Below are 22,783 nucleotides of genomic sequence, written 5' to 3'. Positions count from 1 at the left end.
GCAATGGGAACGAATAAGTGGGATTTGAAGCTGGGAACGAGTCAGAAATCATAGTTATCTAAACGCTTCCTTTGGTCGTCCATATGGATTAAGAGTTCCGAAGATTTGTTCATTCAAGAAAATGCGGCTTGCATCAGACAGCATGGCAGCCGAAGACGAAGCAAAAGAAGTGAAAAATCTTCAACCACACTTATCTAAACAAGATTTGAAGACTTTAGTTAGTATTTGTGTTCAGCTTCATTTCTTGCATGGATCAATTATATTTTTAAATTGCCGGACGGGGTAGTATCGTAGCCAACCTGAAGTAATAAAATATGGTGACTTCGGGGGTTATGACAGAAGCAGGTCAGTTCGTCCATTCGAACTTATCAACCGGTATCTTCCATACACCTACCATGATTCGACTATTGTGTTTTAACGGTTTCGCACCCACAATGCTATGATACATTTGTAGTCATTTGAGTAAAGTATCGTGTACAATAAACCAATACTCTTGTTAAAATACCTAACAAAGCCGATAATGCCACAGTGGTCGAAATGACTTTAAATGGATGATAATCTCATTGCTGTATCAATTCATTTCCAAACATATTTTTATCAAACTTTATACAAAGACCAAGCCTAAGAATACGTCAGAAAAGTCAGACAGGAGAATATTCAAATCAGTTTGAGTTTTCAGGTGTCGACTCGAAATGCAATGTTTTATTCAAGTGATATTTTTCATTACACATATATATAACCAGTACATGATTGAACATTGTAAACCAAGAAATGTATTGGTTTTAGTATAGCCTACTTCAGATTCTCTTAAATTAGTAAAGTTGAAATCTGATTGCTTCATTTAACAAAAAATATACAAAGATTTGACACGACAATGTAAGTGTATGATTGGTAATTTATGAAGAGTAGTACATGTAGTTATGTATTCCCTTCGCCATACATTTGGTTTCATCATATGTGTGTTCTTTTCATCATTCTATTTCTACTACATTTAAAAATAACCCCTGATTAATAAAACTGATGCAACAATCCTTTTGTGCAGTATCATATTTAACTACAGGCATCTTTGGATATCGTAGCGAATGTTCAAAAATATTCTGAAACTACAGGAAGATACTGTTTTAAATGTGTTTTTATATACTATTTTAAATACTAATGTATATATTGTACACATATTTTTATGTTGATTTGTAATGTTTTTTATGCATTACACTATTTTGAGATATGACAGAAGTTAAAGTGGTGAGCATTATTTGTTATTTATGAATAACTGGTATTGTGTCTTTTACATTTTAACCCAGGAAGGTTCTATTTTATGTATTTTGCTGTACAGCATATTTTGTGACTACTTTTTAATACATGTGTTGGATTTAATATTTTTAGTAAAAAATCATGTGTATATGCAACAATTTCAATAATTACATGTTACATTATGTTACATTCCATCATCAGAGTCCGAAAATGTTTATTGTATTAATTGGATTATCTCAATTTCCAAAATTCAAGTATGAAGAAGAAAGAATGAGATATGAATTGAGATAAAGAATGCAGTGTAAGATAATAGTGGTTTATTCCATTAAAAGGACAATTAAAATGTTAAAGGCCTCTGATGGTGATGTTTGATCATATTATAATAGTGCAATTTTTCCTTTCTTTGTTTTTGGAATGTCTATACGTATTTGCAAAGATGTTCAATAAGTTTTATTACTTGGACTTTCAGCAAATCGAAAAGCTAACACCACTGACACTTGATGTGATCAGTCGTCAAGCTACAATCAATATAGGTAAGTAGTTATTTTTGTAAATAGCATAAATCATTCTTTTTTTACAATTCTTTCCTTTGACGATAGTGCTTCAGATTCTTGATACTATGTTTGTGAAAGCAACCATTACTGATGTACATCTGACTGACAGTACATCAACATTTCAAATCTGATGAAACCGTTACAGTACCTTGTTTATTCTGCATCAGTATGGAGTATTTTACTTTACTTTGAATAAATATTATAAAACTAGTAATCAAGTAGGTAGAACCATACAGCCAAGCTGAAATAGTTGTTTTGATTCTATAATGTTTTTATAACATATCATATTTAATGATATCTCGCATGAGATTATCTGTGAATGATGTAACCATTTACTTACTTTTGCAGGCACTATTGGTCATGTGGCCCATGGAAAATCAACAGTAGTAAAAGCCATATCTGGTGTACAGGTTTGTGGAAAAGTTATTCTTCTGAGAGGTTCAATATAAAAACAATTGTTGGAAAATGTAAGGTGTAATAAGGTTAAAAGTAATTGGAAAACATGCACTTCTAAAAAAGGAAATTTACTTAATGCTATTAAATTTTAATTTTAGTCGGCATCATTTAATACAGAAATAATTTGGTAAACAGAAACAAAAATGGTGAAAAAACACTATTTGCTATGAGGGATGGGGTTCCTTATTGGAACAAAAAACATACATGCATCCAGTAGCAATCAACGATAACTAGTTGCAAAAATAGCTTATGGCAAATAAAATTGTTTGTGAAACCCAGTATGTATTTAAAAGGCACAATGTACAACAGTCCTTGGCAAAGTTTTCAGACAGGATTTGTAATATTTGAATCTCCAAAGTGTTGTTATTGGCTTTGCTATGAGAATGTCCTTTTGGTCGGACAACGCCTGTTGTTCTGAAGTCTATTCAACAATTGATGATGGGTACTGATGTGAAATGAACTTTTGTTGCTGTAATATTGACTGTCAGTCTTTCTCTTTCAGACTGTTCGATTCAAGAATGAATTGGAAAGAAATATCACAATTAAATTGGGATATGCCAATGCTAAGGTAATTACATATTTATTTTATTTTTACCAATATCTCCCTAAATATTTTGTGAAGAGGACAAGAGGCCTCTACAGTTTTGCACATTTTTTTTTCAACTGAAAATTTATGTATTTCAGATTTACAAATGTGACAACAATGCTTGTCCCCGCCCAGGCTGCTACAGGTCATGTGGCAGCTCAAAGGAAGATGTTTTCCCTTGTGACAGATTAGGATGTCCTGGAAAATTCAAAGTTTTGAGGTAAGACTTTCATTGACTGTACAGCTCTTATGTAATAACTAGATAGTATTTTCTTTCTGAAGCAAACAGACAGCCAGGACAACTGATAGAAATTAGTGAAAAATCCAATAATCTCTACAAGAATTGTATACCCATTTTCTAGAGTATCTACATTAGTCAATGTTTTTTTGGGTTTTTTTTCAATGTGTTGCCTAACTTTTACGTTATTTTTGAAAAAACAATGTTGGAATTGTTTTAATTGTGGTATCTAAGGTAAAGATCTTTTGTGTTTCTGTCAGTTCTCAGAAATGTTAACTTATTATGAACACTGTTTTACCTATCTATATATTTTTGTGTTTTTATGAATGTTATAACACCTGTACCTCTAGATCTGAGCACAGAAATTTTATTTTCTTATTTCTTTACAGACATGTATCATTTGTGGATTGCCCTGGTCACGACATTCTTATGGCTACCATGTTGAACGGAGCAGCTGTCATGGATGCTGCTCTTCTTTTAATTGGTATGCTTTAAAACATCTATTTAGTAATAAGCTTGACAATCAAAACTTAAAGCTTTATTTATACATTTTATTCTTGTTAAGGTCAAACAGATCATGATAGTAGAGACAATATTAATTTTGTACGTTGAATGTAAGCAGCATATTTTACCTCGTACAGTATGTCTGTGATTTGTGTTTAACTCCAATCACTAAATTTGATTAGGATTATCTGTTTTTCAGGATTTCCAGATTACATGGATACCACCCATTTGTTGAACTGCTTGTTTGGTCACAAAATAGATTTTATGCAATGCATATTGTAATATTGGTTTTATGTGTAATATTTTGTTCTTTGTTTCCCCTGCACAGCTGGAAATGAATCGTGTCCCCAACCCCAAACCTCGGAACATTTGGCAGCTGTTGAAATCATGAAGTTAAAACACATCCTTATTTTACAAAACAAGATCGATCTGGTGAAAGAAAGTCAAGCTAAGGAACAGTATGAACAGATTCTATCATTTGTCAAAGGTAGGGCTGTCTTTTACTACTATATAGTTTTACAAACACCATTTTTATGATTAATCTAATTTCATGTCTTGGTATTAAAAGTACTTTCTTTACCATTTGAATATTTTCAAATATTGGATTGTAGTTTTTTTTTCCTTTTTAAAAGTTAAATCTAAACTTTATCTAATTAATTTAATCAATAGAAATACCAAGTCAGCTGATACCGATATTGACAAATACGTATTCCGGTGAAACAATGAAAGTTTATATTTTCACTATTGTCAGGTTATATGTAGTGGGAATTTATGACTGACCAAAACAAATAATAGTCTTTTAAATTAAATAATAAAAAATTAAAAAAATCCAAAACAGTCAATTTTAATATACTTATTTTGTTGCTTTAGGTACGATAGCAGAGGGTGCACCAATCATACCCATATCAGCCCAGCTGAAGTACAACATAGATGTTATCTGTGAATATATTGTTAAAAAGATTCCTGTGCCTCTCCGAGACTTCACATCAGAGCCCAGACTTATAGGTAACTACATTAGACTTGAAGTTGCAAGTTTGGGTCCAGGATGTACACAATCTTAGGACTGTAATATAAAAGAAATGTGGCAGCTATATTGAAATTAACGTTGTGCAATCAAAAGTGGATAATTCTTTATATCTAGACCCAGATTTTGATTATTGTAAATGTCAGGTTGTGTTCTAAAAGATTATATCAAATACATTATACATACCTTTGACTGCAATACTTCAATAGATTTTACATTGACATGCAAATTCTTTTATCATGTGATTCTTCATGAAGAGTTATTTTTCTGATTTCATACTTATTTAATAGAATGATCATTCACAATTGTTCAAATGTGCAAAAATCTGAAGTTAAACAGAAATGTGTATCTCTTATGTAATGAGAGACTGACATCTCTGTGTTTGCTTATTAAGTACTTTCCTGGTGCTAATCTGTGTTAAATGTTTTTTTTTAAATTCATTTTACAGTTATCCGATCATTTGATGTCAACAAACCAGGAAGTGAGGTTGATGATCTAAAAGGAGGCGTGGCAGGTGGAAGTATCCTGAAAGGAGTCCTCAAGGTATTTAGTCAATCCTTGTGTATAATGAAAGGTTGTTTATAATGAAAGGATACAATGGGTTTAAAGTTAAATTGTGAACTTTGATGACAATTTGGTTCTTTTTCCAGAATTTTGTGTGGGAATTATTATCTACAGACACTTATAAAAACATTTTCATGGCAATTTTTCAGTATTAAAAAGTACCACAGAAAATATCTTTAGAAGTGTTTGATAATTTTTCATACACTATTCAAACTAGGTTCATTCATTAAATGATTTTGATATACGTGTGTAAAACATTTAATGATTTAATGATTGGTATAACACATTCCCTTTTATCTCAACGCTTCTTTTCTTCTCAGGTTGGCCAGGAGATTGAAGTCCGACCCGGAACTGTGTCTAAAGATCAGGATGGAAAACTAACGTGTACACCTATATTCTCTAGAATTTTGTCATGTTTTGCAGAGCAGAATGACCTTCAGTATGCTGTACCTGGTGGATTGATCGGTAACTAAACAGCATGGTTTCAAGCTCGCACTTAATTATTAGATATCGCTTGTATCGCTTGTATCCCTTACAGCGTTAAAGACAATTTTGGAGAAATTTTTGAGTAGCTTTGTGTGTGGTTCTATGATACAGAGATGAATTAATACCCTTTACTCAGATTACGTCTTATACTTGAATGTGAAATATCTGCCCAGTTTAACATGTTAATTTAGTACTTAAATCATTGTCATTGCGAAAGGAATATTGATGGAATAAAAAAAGAATCATTATAGGATAATTCTAAACTTTTAATTTTTATGTTATTAACATGCTTGGGTTATTTGGGTTCAATTATTTCACCTCTGAAAGTGATAAGGATGGCTTATCCACATCACATGTCATTTCCTAGTCTTTCAACTATTTCCATGAATACGGGAGTATTTAATGTCTCCTATTTTAACCCTGGTATTCCTAAAACTGCTGGTATCTTATAGGTGTTGGCACAAAGATTGACCCCATGTTGTGCCGAGCTGACCGTATGGTTGGATGTGTACTAGGAGCAGTTGGTGCCCTGCCAGACATCTACACAGAACTCACCATCTCCTTCTTTTTGTTGAGACGTTTGTTGGGAGTGAAAATGGAGGGGGACAAGAAGGGGGCAAAGGTAGGCTTGTAGTTGTTATTCTGGAATGAAAAGAAGGAAAATGATGCCTTCACTGTCTTAAAATATTACAAAATGTTTTTCTAGTCCATCTTCCATGGTTCATCTGTTTATCGTCCACTAGCTGTTATCTGTCTGGCCCCGGAATCTCGAAACTTCTTAATTCTTAACTTTCTATTCTTAAGCTAAGTACGTACTTAGCTGAGAATTTCTCAAATTAATGTATCGCGAAGGCATTCTTAAACATTTGAGAACGTACTTAACTAAGAATGTGTTTGTTGATACATAAGGGGCCCTATTTGGAGCTCTTTAATGAAAAAAGGTAATATCAGTGTATGAAATACTTCGGGAATTAACTAGGATAGATAATCCCGCACTTCTTTTGCAGTGCATTGAAAACCATAATTAAGTTTTCAAGCTAAATTGGATATTAAAAAACAGATGACACCATTTTTGTTGTTATGACAGACATATTATTGAATACTAGATATTAAAAGAAAATATTGAAAAATTATCCTAAACTGAATAAATTTATTTATTTATTTATGACGATTCATTAGAACCATGACTGGAAACTTTTCTATACAAAGGTACAGCTTCATATGTTCAGATATGAATGCAATAGAGCGATGAAAAAGGGTGATAAATATGTACGCACGGAACAAAACACCCCCTTACCCATTACACCACCACCACTCCCCGCGGGAGGGGATAAAAAAGGTTTCACACTTTAAATGAAAATGCCTATTGGGTTAAATTTGAAGAAACAAACTCATTTTAACGTGTTCACTATAATGTTAAAATTAGGGTTGTCAAACCAGACAAAGAGGTATGGGCGGAAAACTGCCTGTATTTCCCGAAGTCGGCATTTTTGAAAACCGAAAAATATTGATGAGTAAATATTTTTAAAAAGCGAAAATGCATGGAATAGATATTAAACCAGTTGAATATGAATTTTTGGACTGTTGAGATATTCAGTATTGTTAATATAATACTGCAAATATAGCCATATTCACTATATTTATGAAAGTGATGGGGTTTCATCGACTTTAAAAAATGCTTTTAATACTTTCCCATCCGAGGAATAGCTTTGAAATAATGTTTTTGATTTCGTGATGTAATATGCAAAAACATATCGTATGACGGTAAAGTGGTCCTCCTTTGGGAAAGTGCTCAAAATATTGAAAAACAGGGTTGATCAAGTTTTCAAAACTGCGACAGATGTTTCTTGTCTTAAAGGAGTTTGTATTTCCATGTTCGTCAATGTCCGGAGTAGCCTTATGTGTAACGCAGTTATAAGCTTGTGACCAGAAATATGAACGGTGTAGGTTCGAATTCACATTCAGATACACTTTTTTCTTCTCTCTTTTTTAATATTTAGGCAAGTGATCATTTTCCTTACTAAATTGAAAAATAGTTTTCAAATCAACGGAACATTTTATTGATATTTTAATAACATACCTATTGATTTACCTTTTATGGGATCATGTCAACAAATCCCTGTACGCATGTACAGTACAGCTACGCTTTGTTTTATAAATTGTTTTACTCTCCAATTGGCACTAGTATTTTTATTTATTACCTTAACGTGAACAAATGATGCCAAAATACAAAATATGCTATTCGAAAACTATATGTAATTTTGCCATTCCAAGGTACAGGAACAAATTCAAGATGCGTGCTTTTTAAGAAAACAAGACGTAGACAATAGCAATGATAATTAAATCCTTTCAAACTTGGTAATGATTGTACAATCTTGTGTTTTATACAGCATAATGCGAAATAAGCATTTTGTTGAGTCTTTTTCGTGAAACGCATGTATTAATAGCCATGACCTTAAATTCGTCTGTTTACAATAATCTATTCTTAGATATGGAATTCCGATAGAGCTACCTGTATAGAAGAAATACCTGAGTACGCGTCATAATAGTGCACGGTTGCACGCGCACACTATAGCGGGTCATAGATTTGGGGAAATAGGCATAGCAACCCGCCACAGCTCTTTACTAACCGGTTACTTGAAAAATCTTCTGACCGAGTAACTGGTTAATCAGCCAGTTCGGTAATCAAACAATTAACAACAATAACTACAATTTATGTAATGCTTCTCTCATTAACAAAGCAATGACCTAGTTTTAAATGCGTGGAACGAGATTAACAGGTTGTAACTAGATTGTTAATGTAATAAGAAATGCTATGACATTAATTGTTGCATTTATAACATTTCCTTTACCAAGATTCTGGGTAAGAGAGGAAAGGTGCCTATCATTATGCATGTATTCGCGATATGAAAATTTAACTTGGGTGGGGTCAGAACCTGACCCAAATCCTCTGGTAAAATTTTCCTTTTCCCCATAACCAAATAGGCCATATTAGTTATTTGCCAATGTCTGATTTTATGGACATCCTGTGATAGAAGACTGTATTGAATGTCCCCAAATGCTGGTTTTCTAATTATATCAGAAGTGTTGGCTAATTATGAATAAATAAATAAATGAAAAACAACTATAAACACTGTGCCTTTCATCTCCTTACTCGTTTTTAGCGGTTGAATTTCATGACTGATCAGACAATTACAGTTGGCCATTTTGTGTATTTAAGGACGTTCTTAAATATTGAAGCATGCTCCTTACCATTCTCAAATATTGAGCCCGTTCTCAACTTAAAATTTGAGAATGCATACCTAAGAACCTTTGAGATACACTGTTTTAAGTATATGCTTAAAGTTAAGCACTAAGAATGGGTTTAAGAAGTTTCAAGATTCCGGGGCCAGGTGTTTTCTATCCTTAAACATTTCTTATTGCTATATTTCAAGAAGTGCTGAACAGATCTTACTCCATTTTTTATGTATGTTACCCCTGGTTGTTAGTTGTTCATGTTATATTTTGAGACCGATGGCAAGAACAAAAAGGCTTTCAGGTGGCCATATTGGATTATGACACTTGAAGATTGTAACATTATTAAATTTCACAAGAAGGTATGGTCTTTTACTTGAGTATGTTCAATTTTGAAACTGAACTTTAATATAACAAATTGGCATCTTGGTGGCCATCTTAGAATTTGACAGTTAAAATTTGCTAAAAAAAAATCTAAGAAAATACTTGAGGGATCTTCTGTGAAGTCCTATTTAAACTCAACTTGGTTCTCAACTGAGCAGGTTTCATTTTTAGCTTAATTGAGGAGAAAAAATTGAAGTTAACCACTTTTTCTCAACTAGTCATACACTTTATCAAATTTCAGAAGTAGGTTCTTCCTGTTACCCTCTCCCACATTTTTAGCTTGGTAGACAGATGTCAGAAACCAGAAAACTCTTTTGTTATTTCTCTTTTACTTGCTAGTCATAAGATCAAAGAACATCCTCACTTGTAAAACAAAAAGGTACACAGATGCTTTTACTCTGTCAGTAACAATCCATGAGAAATTATAAAAAGATGAAATTTTAATTTCAGGTGCAAAAGTTGTCGAAGAATGAGATTTTGATGGTAAACATTGGTTCATTGTCAACGGGTGGCAGAGTGCTGGCTGTGAAAGCTGATTTGGCTAAGATTGGATTAACTAACCCTGTTTGTACAGAAATAGGAGAGAAAATCGCTCTCAGCAGAAGAGTGGAAAAACACTGGAGGTGAGAAACAATGTACCTTTACAGATTTACCATGTTATTCTCACACTGGTGACTTACAGAATCCCTATGTGATATAATGTACCTTTACAGATGTACCATGTTATTCTCACACTGGAGACTTACAGAATCCCTATGTGATATAGACAGAAAAATCTCAAGCCGATGGTTTTTAGGTTTGGCACAAGGCTTTGCGAAGTTCTCAGCACCAAAAATCATATTCGAGGTGTTGAGATTTCTTTCTTGACATTGTACAGGAGTGATTAGTTTCTCTTGACAGTTCTTCTATAAAACATATTTTATGTTGTAATGGTGAGCCGAATGTACCACACCACCATTGACAGGTCATGAAATATGTGACAAAAAAAATAAAAAAATATTATGGTATACAAATAGAAATTTCTGTCCTGGACAAAAAGCCCATTGACCCTCCGGGTTAATAGTTCTGTATCCTACACCATAACTAGGGATCTCTTAATCAGTGAACAGTTCATAAGAAGGTCTGATAAGAGGGAGAAGTTGAAATAGCCTAAGTGTTACATTTAGGACAGCAATATCTATTTTATTCTTTTGTGATGGGCTTTTCCATTTACATACATGGTGTCCATATTTAAATACAGGGGTTATGCCTTGTGCTTCATTTTCCTGCCACCGCACAGTGTACCAATATGAACATTTGATATGCACCATTCAGTTCATATAGTGTGTCTATCCATTGGTTGCTGTGTTATCAAAGGAAATCTGATGGTAAATAAATATTAATGATTTACACTAAACTTTCAGGTTGATTGGCTGGGGTCAGATTCGACAGGGTGTCAAGGTCACACCACAGAAGTCCTAGATGGTTACGACTACACAATATGAAAATGAGGACATTCTTATTAATTGAAATGATGCTGAAAAAAACGCCCTGTGATCCAAAAGGATGGTGCATACTCATGGATACTTCTATACGAGTGAAGTCTAAGCATGACCAGCATACTCATACACCATTCATAAAGGATCCATATTGTTGTATGACTGTGTATCAGTAGAAACACATAAATTCAATAAGTGATTATGTAACACCACCATTCATGGAGGAGTCCGCAATGAATCAAAGGTTCATATGCGTAATATCCAAACTGATAAACTGCAGTTGCATGCAATCTTAGATTAAATTTGCCCTTACTGAACTCTTAGAAAACATTGTGGATTCATGTGACCTATTTACATTGGCAGATTTTTCCTTTTAAACCTGAGGCAACTGCATTATTGAATCAAATTTTCTCTGAGGTGGGACCTTCTTGTTTTAAATATCTTATGTGCAAATTAATTGATATTGCTATTAAACTTGTAGAATTATAACTGTATTGTAAACTTTGAGATGAATTTTCGAATGATCATACATGTAGAACTATTACTGTATTACTTTCTGTTCAAGACACATTTTTAGAGCATAAAAGTGCTATCAAAACAACAGAAAAATGTTAAGTTCATAAAAGCAACATGCCCAGTAACTCCAGGGAAAACAATAAATAATTTATTATCCATGCTCACTTTGTTTTGTTATATTTATTCGTTAGTGTTGATTGTAGCAGTGGATTCAATCAGAAGTATACTTTAATGGACTTTTTCCTGGCAACCTTAAATCAACTTACCTAAAAAGTTACTTTTTACAGCAACTTTTTGTTTAGAAAAGTGAGCATTAGTGATCGATTCTGACCAAGTACTACATATTACTTCAATGCTGAAAAATTGTGTATACATGTCATATTTGATGCACTATATTCCTCAAAGTGTTAGCAATTTCTAAATGTATTAAAAGATGCATCAATATCCTGTAAACTGTTTTCCAAGGACTGTTTTCATGTGTGTGACAAAAAAGTGATATCACTATTTCGAAGTCTTAAAAACTAATGTATAAATAACCTATTGTCATCACATTTGCTTATTAAAAGCAGTTATGTATTAATCAAAATTTCTCCTATACTTGTGTCATTTTTTTTTTGCCTGCATAGTTTAAAAAGAAGTAATGTGTAAAGCAATCTTACAAAGCATCAGCTTTGACGATTTGAAAGTTTTGTTCCTCGGATAGAAGTATTTTTTCAGCATCATTCCATACTTCACAGCTGCATTCCCATTTTAGCTAGGGAATAGCAAACCTGTCTTGAGTAACTTGGTAATAAAACAGCTCACGTGCTTTATAATTCAGAAATTGACACCATCCTGTCATCACTGCCGTGAACTTTGTGATGACAGTGTCGATCCAACGTCAATTCTTACGATCCAACTTAAAGACAGTACTGTCATGTTTGTTTAACATGTAAGTGGGGGGGAAACTTCAAAACAAATCGCCAAAACATGGTGTAATACAGGTAGCAGTCCTGGGATACAGGCAGACGGGTAAAGACTAGTACATGTAGATAGTATGGTCGACAGACTCTTCACTAATCGGTTTGCATATGTTTCTCAAAGTTACAGACAGTATATATCCAGAGTCATAATGAAGCTTCCCTACCACAGAAGCATCCTCTGTAGTTTGCCTTCATTCGCACTCAAACTCTTTGACCTTTCAAGTACAGGTGCAAGAGGCTAAATCTATCCATTATAACCCTTCTGACTTGCAACAATTTTATTCAAATTATGCTAACCTTTTAGAAAGATAGAAAAAACTGATCTCAGCTTTTGGCAGTCGTCTTTAAAAGATTTATGGGATGGGGAAAATGGTGTGTATCAGTTGAACTTTTTGGGTAATCTGGGCCCAATTTTGACGTGACTCAAATTCAACTTATGGAGAAACTTCCCGAATTGTTTCGATGACTTTTGCCGCCTGACGGAACTGATAATCGATGAAAACATGATGTTGTTTCCTCAAAAATGTCTGTTCCGCCATTTCGTAAAAAGTTTGTTAAAAATGTATTCTATGCATAGTGAAAATGATTAAAAGAAAGATGCATAACAAACCTTTTGACAGAAAAAACGTAATAAGAGGAAGTCATGTATTCATATCAAAATGTTGCATTGACATTCATCCATTATGCAAACACAAGTTTATACATGTTGTTCAGATCTTCGACCATGTTTGCCGCTCAAAACTTACACTTTACCGTGCAGTCCGCAGTCCTGAAGAGTTTAACACAGTACGCTGCCACAGCGATTATGATGCACTGTACGGTACATCTTATAGGAATCAAGTTCATATGAGTTTTCGACATTCTGCGAGAACGCATCTTTCAGGCATGGTATAATATAACTTATTAATTAAAAAGGAGAAAAAAAATGAGACAATAAAATGAAAGATACCAATTCATGGGCAAAATGTCGTGAACATGATTGCCTTAGGACAAAAACGAGAGCTTCCTTGTTTTTATGCAGAACTCGTATCTGCTTTGTTCCAATATTAGACATTTTATTGGGTTTTTTTTGCTTTTTTTAATCAGGAATTCACTCCCATATTCTTCAAAAATGTTAAAAAAATCAACAAACAAAAGAAATTCATAATATATATATCAAAGCAAAACAAACGATCTTATTACACGCTATGCATTCGAAACATACTGATTGTCATTTTACAGATATACCGAGTATTTATACCTCTTTTGAGTATTCTTTAGTTAAAAAGTAGACATGTTAAATCTAGGAATACATGTAGTATGTATGGCAAACCCGTAACAAGAGCATGAGGGCGCGCGACGCGCTCATCAGCAGTCATAATAAGGCAGATACAAAGACAAAACATTTGGGTATAGCTTCCTTGTTTTTATGCAGAACTCGTATCTGTTTTGTTCCAATATTAGACATTTAATTGGGGTTTTTTTGTGTTTTTTTTTTCAATCAGGAATTCACTCTCATATCCTTCAAAAATGTTAAAAAATCAACAAACAAAAGAAATTCATAATATATATCTCAAAGCAAAACAAAATAACAAAACAAACCATCATATTACACGCTATGCATTCGAAACATATTGATTGTCATTTTACAGATATACAAAGTATGTATACCTCTTTTGAGTATTCTTCAGTTAAAAAGTAGACATGTTAAATCTAGGAATACATATAGTATGTATAGCAAACCCGTAACAAGAGCATGAGGGCGCGCGACGCGCTCATCAGCAGTCATAATAAGGCAGATACAGAGACAAAACAATTTGGTATACAAAGGATACCCCGGAGCTTAGTGAATTTATATGTTGATAAAGATTGACATGGTGCACATGTATACAGTTATAACAATAGCTCCAATGATAGTCGTTTGACTTGTGACCGTGATTTATGACCTTGTATGTATGACGTCTCAACACTACAGTTCCATAGAGCGTGAAATGAATGAACCAAGCCGAAGAAAAATGTTCATAAGCTATGAACAGAGTTCACTGAAAGTGTAATGTGCTTTAGTCTTTATACATTAAAGTTGCTGGCCAAATTTCATTCAAATCGAACGATATTTTGGAAAATTATTACGTGAAAAAAAGGTTAAACAGACAGACAGATCAAGGTCACATCATAATACGACCCGTCTACGGAAGAACGAATAAAGAAGGTCGCATACTTATAGGACATTGTACTCACCCTTCCTTATGTGTTCAAAACAGTTGGTCATTGGCGTCTTGGTGACATAAGTATGATAAATAGAATTCTACAGTCATGGATAGCCATACAAATTAGCTATGAAAAGAGACATATAACTATCTTTCATGGCGTCTGTCTTATGAGGTTTCATATTTAGGGATGTGCTATTGAGATATGAATACGTGTACAATCTGTTAGTCTAAAATTAGCCTAAGGTAAATATGCTGACTAAGTATCATGAAATTCCATCATATGTAGGAAAGTTAGTGCATGGAAACGACATGTTTAACGGACGACCATACCAGTATACGGCCCCTCAGAGACATAATTTAATTCTAAAATGTCAATAACATACTATATTGTTCATGGGTATTCTTCAGCAGATTCATCGAAGCTGTCGGCAGAATCATCAAACAGTATCCGTGATACTTCCTCTTCACCCACCGCCTTGCTAAATACAGGCATTGACCTTAGGAAAACCCCTCTGTTGTGAGCATGTTCAGTGAATTCCAGCATGTTGATTTCCGTGGCGAGTCTGTATGCCGCTTCTGCGTGCTCTAGAGCCCTGACCGAGTTACTCCTGCGGTACTGGAGATCACACTTGGCAATAAGGTAGTGAACCTCCAGGATCTTTGGTATGGCGATATCAGAGTCCTCTAACTGGCGGAGGTAGTTTCCCGCCATTTCTATATCATCAATGTCTGGTTGTTGCACGTCCATCGTTAGCCCGTTATCCCCACACCTTAATAACAGAATTGCTAAACGACATAACGCAAACCCGATTCCAAATGGCCCGTCCTTTCCTCCGTCACGATTGAAATTGTCCAGAGCCCTTTTACAACTGTTCACGGCTTTACCATGAAGATACTTGTATACAGCAGTGTAATTGGGTCGGTGAACGTTGAGCATGACTAGTTGACATGAAATGTCTCTTACGTCATTCATGTACAGCCAACCCGCTGCTCTACCGGAACATCCCACAGGATCTGTTTCGATAATCATCTTTGCATCGGCGAGCGTGTTTTCAAGTTTTTGTAGCTTTTTTTGAGATAGGTACATTCTCGTTTGCGCCGAGAACAGTTCAAGTGTGAAGTATTTTGGATTGCTCGTCTTTGCAACTCGTTGTAAGCCTGTGTTGATGTGTTTTTTGGCAGAGTCTACGTCAGCGATGAAAAGATCACGACTGGCGTGGAGGTAGTCTAATATGCACATCATGTCGAAGTCGTGGACGTACTTGAGCTTGATGTTCACTGAAAACCTTTCAAACTTCTCGAAATGACCTTGATTGATCATTGTGCTGAGGGCATTGAACGCAACCTCTAGACGCCTTGTCCTCAACTCGTGCGGTTCCATTGATCCTGGGTTGCAGGTTAACGCCGACAGATTAGATAGGTTCGGTAAATCTCGCCGTTTTTCGGATTCTGATTGCTGTTTTGGACTTTCCGATGCTTTTCTACGGCAATTATAGGAATTGGTAGTGATAGGATATACGTTATCGGACAATTTATTGTCCATTTGAATGTTTTCTGTCCCTTTATTGGAGAAGAAGTCGGTGCGAAGACTTTTAGAAGTGGACGGCTGATGTTCGGAGACGCTGCGTATTTGTTCGCGTTTACGTCGACACGGTGCATTGTCTACATCACCAACCAATGCCGCGTGTGTTTCATCGGTTTCCTCCTCTTTCCAATCTGTTTCGAAAGACTGTTTTTGGAGGCATACGTTAGTTTTTGTCTCGTTAACGAGCACTGTTGGACAGGAACCATGCAATCTGTTATCAGGAACGTTGTCTTCATATCCAGGAAACACTTGTTGGGACCTTCTGTCAAACAACTTGCGCTCCCTTTTCAAATGACGATTTCGTCGTACCATCCATTCTACGTCTTCAGAATCCTTGTGACGTTCCTGAGAGAATTTGAAGGATGATTTAGGTGGTGATACGTTTGTGAGTGATTTGAATCGATCAAAAGGACTTGTTTGCTCCTTAGGTAAAGAATGATTGTCGTCATCGGCTAGCGTATCTCCATACTGAGTGGAATTGATGCTTTCAAGCTGTTTGTCATTGAAATGTAAAGACTGAGGTTGACAATCAACGGAGGAGCTTAGCTTCCCAGGGTATGCCACACAAGCTGTGATTCCTCTATGAAGTACCTCAGCGAGAATTGGTCGTCTAATGACATCGCCAATTGATCTCGGGAATTCGGCATCGATTGGTTGGTGAATGTCGGCTACGGTTGGTGTTGATAGTACGTTACTAGTTGCACAGAATGACGTTTTCTTTATTTCCTTGATAATATATCCATACTTTTTCTCTAACGATCTGGTGAATACTGACATGACCTTATTACTAGTGCGCTTCGACAGTTCCGAAATGAAGATGATGCATCTTTCTGAACGTGTTTTCCCGCTCTTGATTCTTTCACACTCCTCGTCTCCAAACACATACTCTTGATAATGTATGTCTAACAGATCTTTCGCCTCTACATTTTCAAGAATAAGACAACAATTGTTTTTGATAACGACCTCTAATTGCGGAAACGCGAATTTTGGAATGTCTGGACTGCATTTGGAACACGCTTCGACAAGATCACCTTTAATAAGGTCAGCAGCATCTACTTGCGTTTCTGTTTCGCTGCATTTCCTAGAGTCACCAGCTATATACGAATACACAGGCGGCATGTTGCCATATTCTACCTGGCTACACTCACTCCCTTTTTTCATATGCTGCACCGAACATTTCAGTAAATTTGCCAAATGGTCGTGGTTCACGGTCAAAGATTTCAGGAACGAGCCATACGCTGCTGGACCACGTGTTGGGAGCAATGTAAGCAGTAAACGACATTGCTCTTTCCTTGTATTACAAGCTTTGATACGGTCACAATCATTCTCAGTCAGGACTTCATCTTCAAACAAATCGTCTATGATAGCACGGGGGTCAAGGTCATCAACCAAGGTAATGTGGTTTTGTCGAAGATTGTGTCGCTGTAAAGTTTCCATGACTACTTGCTACCTGTAGACAAATATAAAACGTAGGTAATTTTTATTGAAAAATAAGGCGTTATGGATATTTTTCCAGAGTCAAAGACATTCTGAAATTTCGAAGAATATTACTATTGAAATAATGTTTTAATAATGAGCCAGGATAGTGAACAAACAAAGTGACAGATTTAATTTGGCCCATGATAAGAAGCTCTTTTCACTTGAAAAAAATATCACAATTCATACAAAAGAAAATCGTCAATAAGATCGTTTTGAATACATACGTTAACAGATACCTTTCTATGAGAGTTAATACGCCTTTACCACAGACAATTACAAGTAGGGTTAGTAAGCTTACACCCCATCAGAATGGGAACTCGAAGGGTGAGATCGCTTTTTGATATATACTGTTTATATAATTTCTATATATATATATATAATAGTTGATTCTGTAAATGAAAACACACAAACAAATTATATCGTACATGTGACACATTGATTCATTAAAGCCAAATATGACACCTGACACCTCTTCAACTCGATGCAATCAACAGCAATTATCGTTTTGTTCTTAAATCTCTCGATCGACTTTCAAAGCCGAAAATTCTTTTTTACTGATTTCATGCTAGTCTACTTATAAACACGGAATGGCGAAATGTCGTACTTTTGCGTTTTCTTTGTATCAAAGAATTAACAAGTGACAAAATGAAATTTGGATACTACGTTGGATTAACACTATTGAAACCAATATTTTACTTCGAGGTATCCGAGTTTTTCGACTTTTCAGGGTTCGAATTATCAGGGTTTTATTTACTTAGATAAAGAAGAGATTTGGCCGGGACCGGAGAAATACTTCGAGATAAACGGGGTCTTCTAGTTAAAAGAGTTCGAGATAACGAGGTTCGACTGTATTTAATAATACCAGAACAAAGGCCTGCCATTATTGCTTAAAAACACAAGGAAAAGGCGGAAACACGTCTCATCTTTAATCATTACAAATAACATTTCTGGAGATAAATAACCCAGTTTTACAGTTTTCCGATTATCACATTTACTTAACATTTTAAGATGTCACACTCATGAATATTTATGATAAATTTATCGATGCTCAACAAATGCATCTGCTATATTACAGAATCATAGTTAATACGCCCTCTGTCAGAAGAACTATGTGATTAGTGCAACATTTGTAATTGTACAAGAGTGAAGGTGATTTAATCATAAGTTATTACACAGTTTTATCATTAGTAATACATATCACGATATCGTGATAGAATCATGCAACACTTTAAACATTTTTTTTGTAATTATCACCTTTATGGATGTCAAAATCTACATTGATCTATTTTCCCCCCTGTATGTCACATGACAACAAACGGCTCTTATGCCCAATCGATTGATCACAGAGCTTTATTTGTGTGATATAATAAGATTCATAAAGGTTAAGTTTGTTTTGTACACAAACAGGAATTGGAAACTTATTTTGCGAGTTATCGAAAACGTCGGTTCCTTTGTCAAGCAAATAGTGTAAATAACCGGTGTCTTGACTCTAAACGGCTGAAAACAAAGAACTAAGCCACAGTGTGCCGAATCAGTAAAGTTAGCTGTCGAAAATCATTTCGCAAAATTGCACTCTAATACTGCTGGCAGTCAGGGGGACGGGTACCATATTTTTAATCATTCCGTCCCTTATTGGATGTTAAATGAGCTAACTTTACTTATTCAGCACACTGTAACTAAGTGCTTTGTTTTCAGCTGCTTAAAGTCGAGACACCGGTCATTAACACTCTTTGCTTGACAAATGAAACAGATGTTTTCGAAAGCTCACAAAATAGGTTTTCAATTCCTGTTTGTGTTCAAAACAAGCTTTACTTGTAATAAGGTTTTGTGTCAGATTTCATTGTATTACTTCTGTAACTATGTTTATTGTTATATAACTGTAACTCATAAAAAAGTAAATGTATAATATCATTATGACATTATGACATAGCTACCCCTATCTATGTTGTTTATATTATGTACACTTCTATATGGCTGATGTTGATATGCATGGTACCACATACATTCTGTATGTTTCTCACTTTTTAATATCAGTGTTTTTTTGTATCTTCAATTAACTGGATAGATCTGAGGCAGATGTAATAAATAACAATAAATAACAATAATTGGAAAGTTTGCAACTGATTTGTTTAAATACTCAGTCATGATTATAATAATTGATCTGGTGATCTATTTAACGATTAAAAAGTTGAAGTCAACAAATAAAACCTTACAACAAAGTGTTACCGCATGATCCTAAGGTAGCTGTATACATACTAACGTGGGTATAAGGTGGAGAGGTCCACTGGGACCTGTCAACAAATGAGACCATGTGTGTTTAGACTTATCCTGATAGGTGGGGATATTTTAGTCATTTTTTGGATTTTGATCAACAGTTGTTAAACATCCCTTTAATTCCTTCCTAATGTCCAATGATTGCATATATCTACAATACTCCTATTTAATTTTAGGCCATTTACAAATTTACACTGTGAACCCCTGCCCTGTTTCTTTTCCTTTTTTTCCTTTCTTTTTTTTTCCCCCCCCCCCCCCGTTTCTTTTGCTTCTTCCCTACCCCCACCCCTCCCAAATCTTAATGCTGGGAAACTGGAGGTCCGGACAAGTTTAGATGGAGGGAGTTGCCCAATCACTTGCTTGTACGGGACTCTCTCTATGCATGTACACACTGTTGTCTATTTCGATTTAGTTTGTCCATACAAACCAAAACCCTTCTTCTTTCCTTCCCCCTGTCACCTGTAATGGAGTTTTCTCCCTTTCACTGTACCTTGCTAACTGTTTTACTATCATGTTTTACTTTTTAGCTTTTATGTTCTTCACGCTTTATGATTGTATATAATCTCACGAAGCATATTTTAAATTAAATGCTTTTAGCTCCCGAATTTTTTGGTAGTTTAAATTGACATCATTGTCCCTATTTTAAATCACACTATATAAGTGTATATCCGGTAAAATTTTACACTTTGCTGTATTAGCATGTTTGTATATCACACTGTCACAGTGCTTTAAACCACAGATAGTAATACTTGTGTAACACACTAGTAATCATTATTTACCTCCAGTTTATAAATTTAACTTCAAATGCTACCTGTCTGAGATTACCTATGTGCTGTTTTGCTGTTGTACCTTTATTGTTTTTACTTGTTAATCATCATGTGATATTTGCTTGCTATTTCTTAACTACATGTAGCTTTGAATTTACCTGCATGCTATTTATCCATGTTATTTCTTATTTGTATCCCTTGTTTGTCGCATGAATAGCATAACAGTGCTTATGTTAAATGTTGAAATATGCGACGTTAAATACAAAATCTTGTTTCTTGTATCTATATAGCTCTCGATTTCGCAACATGGACTGCTTCTAACATTGTCGCAGTAGACATTATTTCTGTTTGGTGTACAACAATGCTGGGTATCGTTAGAAAGGTGATATATTTTCTTTCGCTATCCTTCTATATGAACGCAAAATGTAATCTCCGTACGCGGATATCAACTCGGTTTCATACCAATAAACGCCACTGGAATGTTGTCACAAAAGACTTTTTTGTATGTACATAGAAGGCTATAGAAAGAATATTCTGTTACATCTGTTATATTATACCAAACACAGAAATGTGATCTTTGCTGTTAGAAAATAAGGTAGGATCCTGTTTGTAAACTACCAAAACTTTCCACCCTTCTAGTATACCATCATTGGTGTGTGGCGTGTTATGAATATTAATTCATAAAATTTCCAATATCACTACCTACATACACTGTACATCAAAAAAGGTCTAAGCATACAACTTGATTGTCACATATATCGCTATGGAGCAGTTAAGTGTGGAGGCCGGTTGTACGTATTCCTTGTGTATGGAATTCATACTGTCCCCATTTATTTCAGTAATTTAATTCAGATTGGTATATTGCTTTAATCTGTAAAATATAACTATAATTCCTGCTTACACACATCAGAATTGGCAAGGATATTCTCTCTTTGCTGGGATACCTTACCTTCCTGCCACTATTGCCAATAGTAAATGGTTATGGAGCGTCAGAGAATTAGAGTGACTTACTGACATGATATGTCGGTTCATATTAACAACGTCAAGGAGAGCGTGATGCAACCCGTCTACATACAAGCATCGCTCATCATCTCCAGACGTATTACACAATATCGATATTTGTTTGGATTAAGAAAGTTTTCATTGAAATACATCAAATAGTATCATTTTTAAATCTAATGTTTGCTTATCATAAAACTAAAACTGAATTGTAATATAAATCACATGTATAATTGATATACGATGGTACCGCACTCTACCACTAACATTGGACTACGACTATTTTTATCTGCAGTAGGCCCTTCCCCCTAACACAGATATGTAACTCAATTGATCACTGACCTATATTTACATATAACCGGTTTATTATATCTTGTATGTTTGTGCTATAGGATTTAAATAACACGGTATTTCACAACTAAGAAAGATACCCGTCTTTTTTTATTTAATATTGTGTCGTATTAACTATATGCAATGTTGGTAAAATAGCAATGATCATGCACAACTGACGCATACCTATATTAAGATATTCATTGCAGTCGGAGGATCAACCCTAACAATGCTTGAAAGCGAGTTACACAAAACATAACATCAAATGATATTTACCTTAAATACAAGATAGTCTGTATACCAATATCTTCTGTCTATAGTGGCAGATCATGTCTGTTTATCTGGCTATAGAAGGTAGGCCTAACCACACTGGAAGCCATACTTATTAATACGCTAAGGGAGTGTATCTATTTTTAAACACTAGGAATTTCCGATCGGCTTATTAAGCACCAAGAGTTAGTAGAAAACAACTACAACATTATATACTGGAAGAACTCCCTATATTGTTTAAACCACGTGGCAACACAACATCTTCGCGTGAATTGTGAATGTAATATATGAATGACGCAATGTCTGTCCTGACCTTGTTCCTTTTTCGTAGCCATGCGTTACCAAATATGTATTAATCAAAGGAACGGGTGATCTAACATTTAAAAACCTTTAGACATTTTTAATTCATACAATGTTTATTAACATTTATTTTAATAGTGCATGGCTGTCTCTTAATTTACAATGCATATATAAGTAGTATTAATAATTACATCGATGCGCAATGTTTTTAAGTTTACGTATACAGTACAAACTTAAACAATGCATAAATGCAATTTATAAAGATACCTACATTAGTACTTCATTTTTTTTTGCACTGCACATATATACCTTAGAATCCATATATAGATATATCTTATTGATACATTACCTTT

General features: G+C 34.7%; 2 protein-coding genes across 2 annotated transcripts; one reads left to right on the top strand and one right to left on the bottom strand.

The window, feature by feature from the left end:
- The first annotated feature begins 96 nt into the window (after positions 1 to 96).
- LOC110457574 (eukaryotic translation initiation factor 2 subunit 3, Y-linked-like) lies at positions 97 to 11,436 on the top strand. The gene is made up of 13 exons (XM_021508907.1): positions 97 to 217; positions 1,721 to 1,784; positions 2,154 to 2,215; positions 2,764 to 2,829; positions 2,946 to 3,067; positions 3,475 to 3,569; positions 3,918 to 4,076; positions 4,460 to 4,594; positions 5,062 to 5,156; positions 5,498 to 5,642; positions 6,116 to 6,285; positions 9,732 to 9,904; positions 10,685 to 11,436. The coding sequence occupies exons 1-13, from the start codon at positions 122 to 124 to the stop codon at positions 10,740 to 10,742; spliced, it is 1,440 nt and encodes a 479-aa protein (XP_021364582.1). The 5' UTR covers positions 97 to 121; the 3' UTR covers positions 10,743 to 11,436.
- A 1,323-nt stretch (positions 11,437 to 12,759) lies between these two features.
- On the bottom strand, positions 12,760 to 22,251 carry LOC110457563. Its single transcript, XM_021508891.1, has 2 exons — positions 22,137 to 22,251; positions 12,760 to 17,461 (listed from the first exon to the last, which is right to left on the bottom strand). Exon 2 carries the CDS (start codon positions 17,446 to 17,448, stop codon positions 14,818 to 14,820), a length of 2,631 nt encoding a protein of 876 aa, XP_021364566.1. The 5' UTR covers positions 17,449 to 17,461; positions 22,137 to 22,251; the 3' UTR covers positions 12,760 to 14,817.
- Positions 22,252 to 22,783: the final 532 nt, after the last annotated feature.

This window comes from Mizuhopecten yessoensis, unplaced genomic scaffold (genome assembly GCF_002113885.1).
Source record: "Mizuhopecten yessoensis strain PY_sf001 unplaced genomic scaffold, ASM211388v2 scaffold9253, whole genome shotgun sequence".
Classification (NCBI taxonomy): domain Eukaryota; kingdom Metazoa; phylum Mollusca; class Bivalvia; order Pectinida; family Pectinidae; genus Mizuhopecten; species Mizuhopecten yessoensis.
The sequence above is the reverse complement of the archived record's forward strand: the minus strand, read 5'-3'. Positions and strand labels throughout refer to the sequence as shown.

Excerpts from the sequence above, each read along its gene's own strand:
- LOC110457574 (XM_021508907.1), top strand. The coding sequence starts at position 122 with ATGCGGCTTGCATCAGACAGCATGGCAGCCGAAGACGAAGCAAAAGAA. Across the intron at positions 4,595-5,061 it reads ATCAGAGCCCAGACTTATAG|TTATCCGATCATTTGATGTC; the intron begins GTAACTACATTA and ends TTCATTTTACAG. Across the intron at positions 5,643-6,115 it reads TGTACCTGGTGGATTGATCG|GTGTTGGCACAAAGATTGAC; the intron begins GTAACTAAACAG and ends GGTATCTTATAG.
- LOC110457563 (XM_021508891.1), bottom strand. The coding sequence starts at position 17,448 with ATGGAAACTTTACAGCGACACAATCTTCGACAAAACCACATTACCTTG.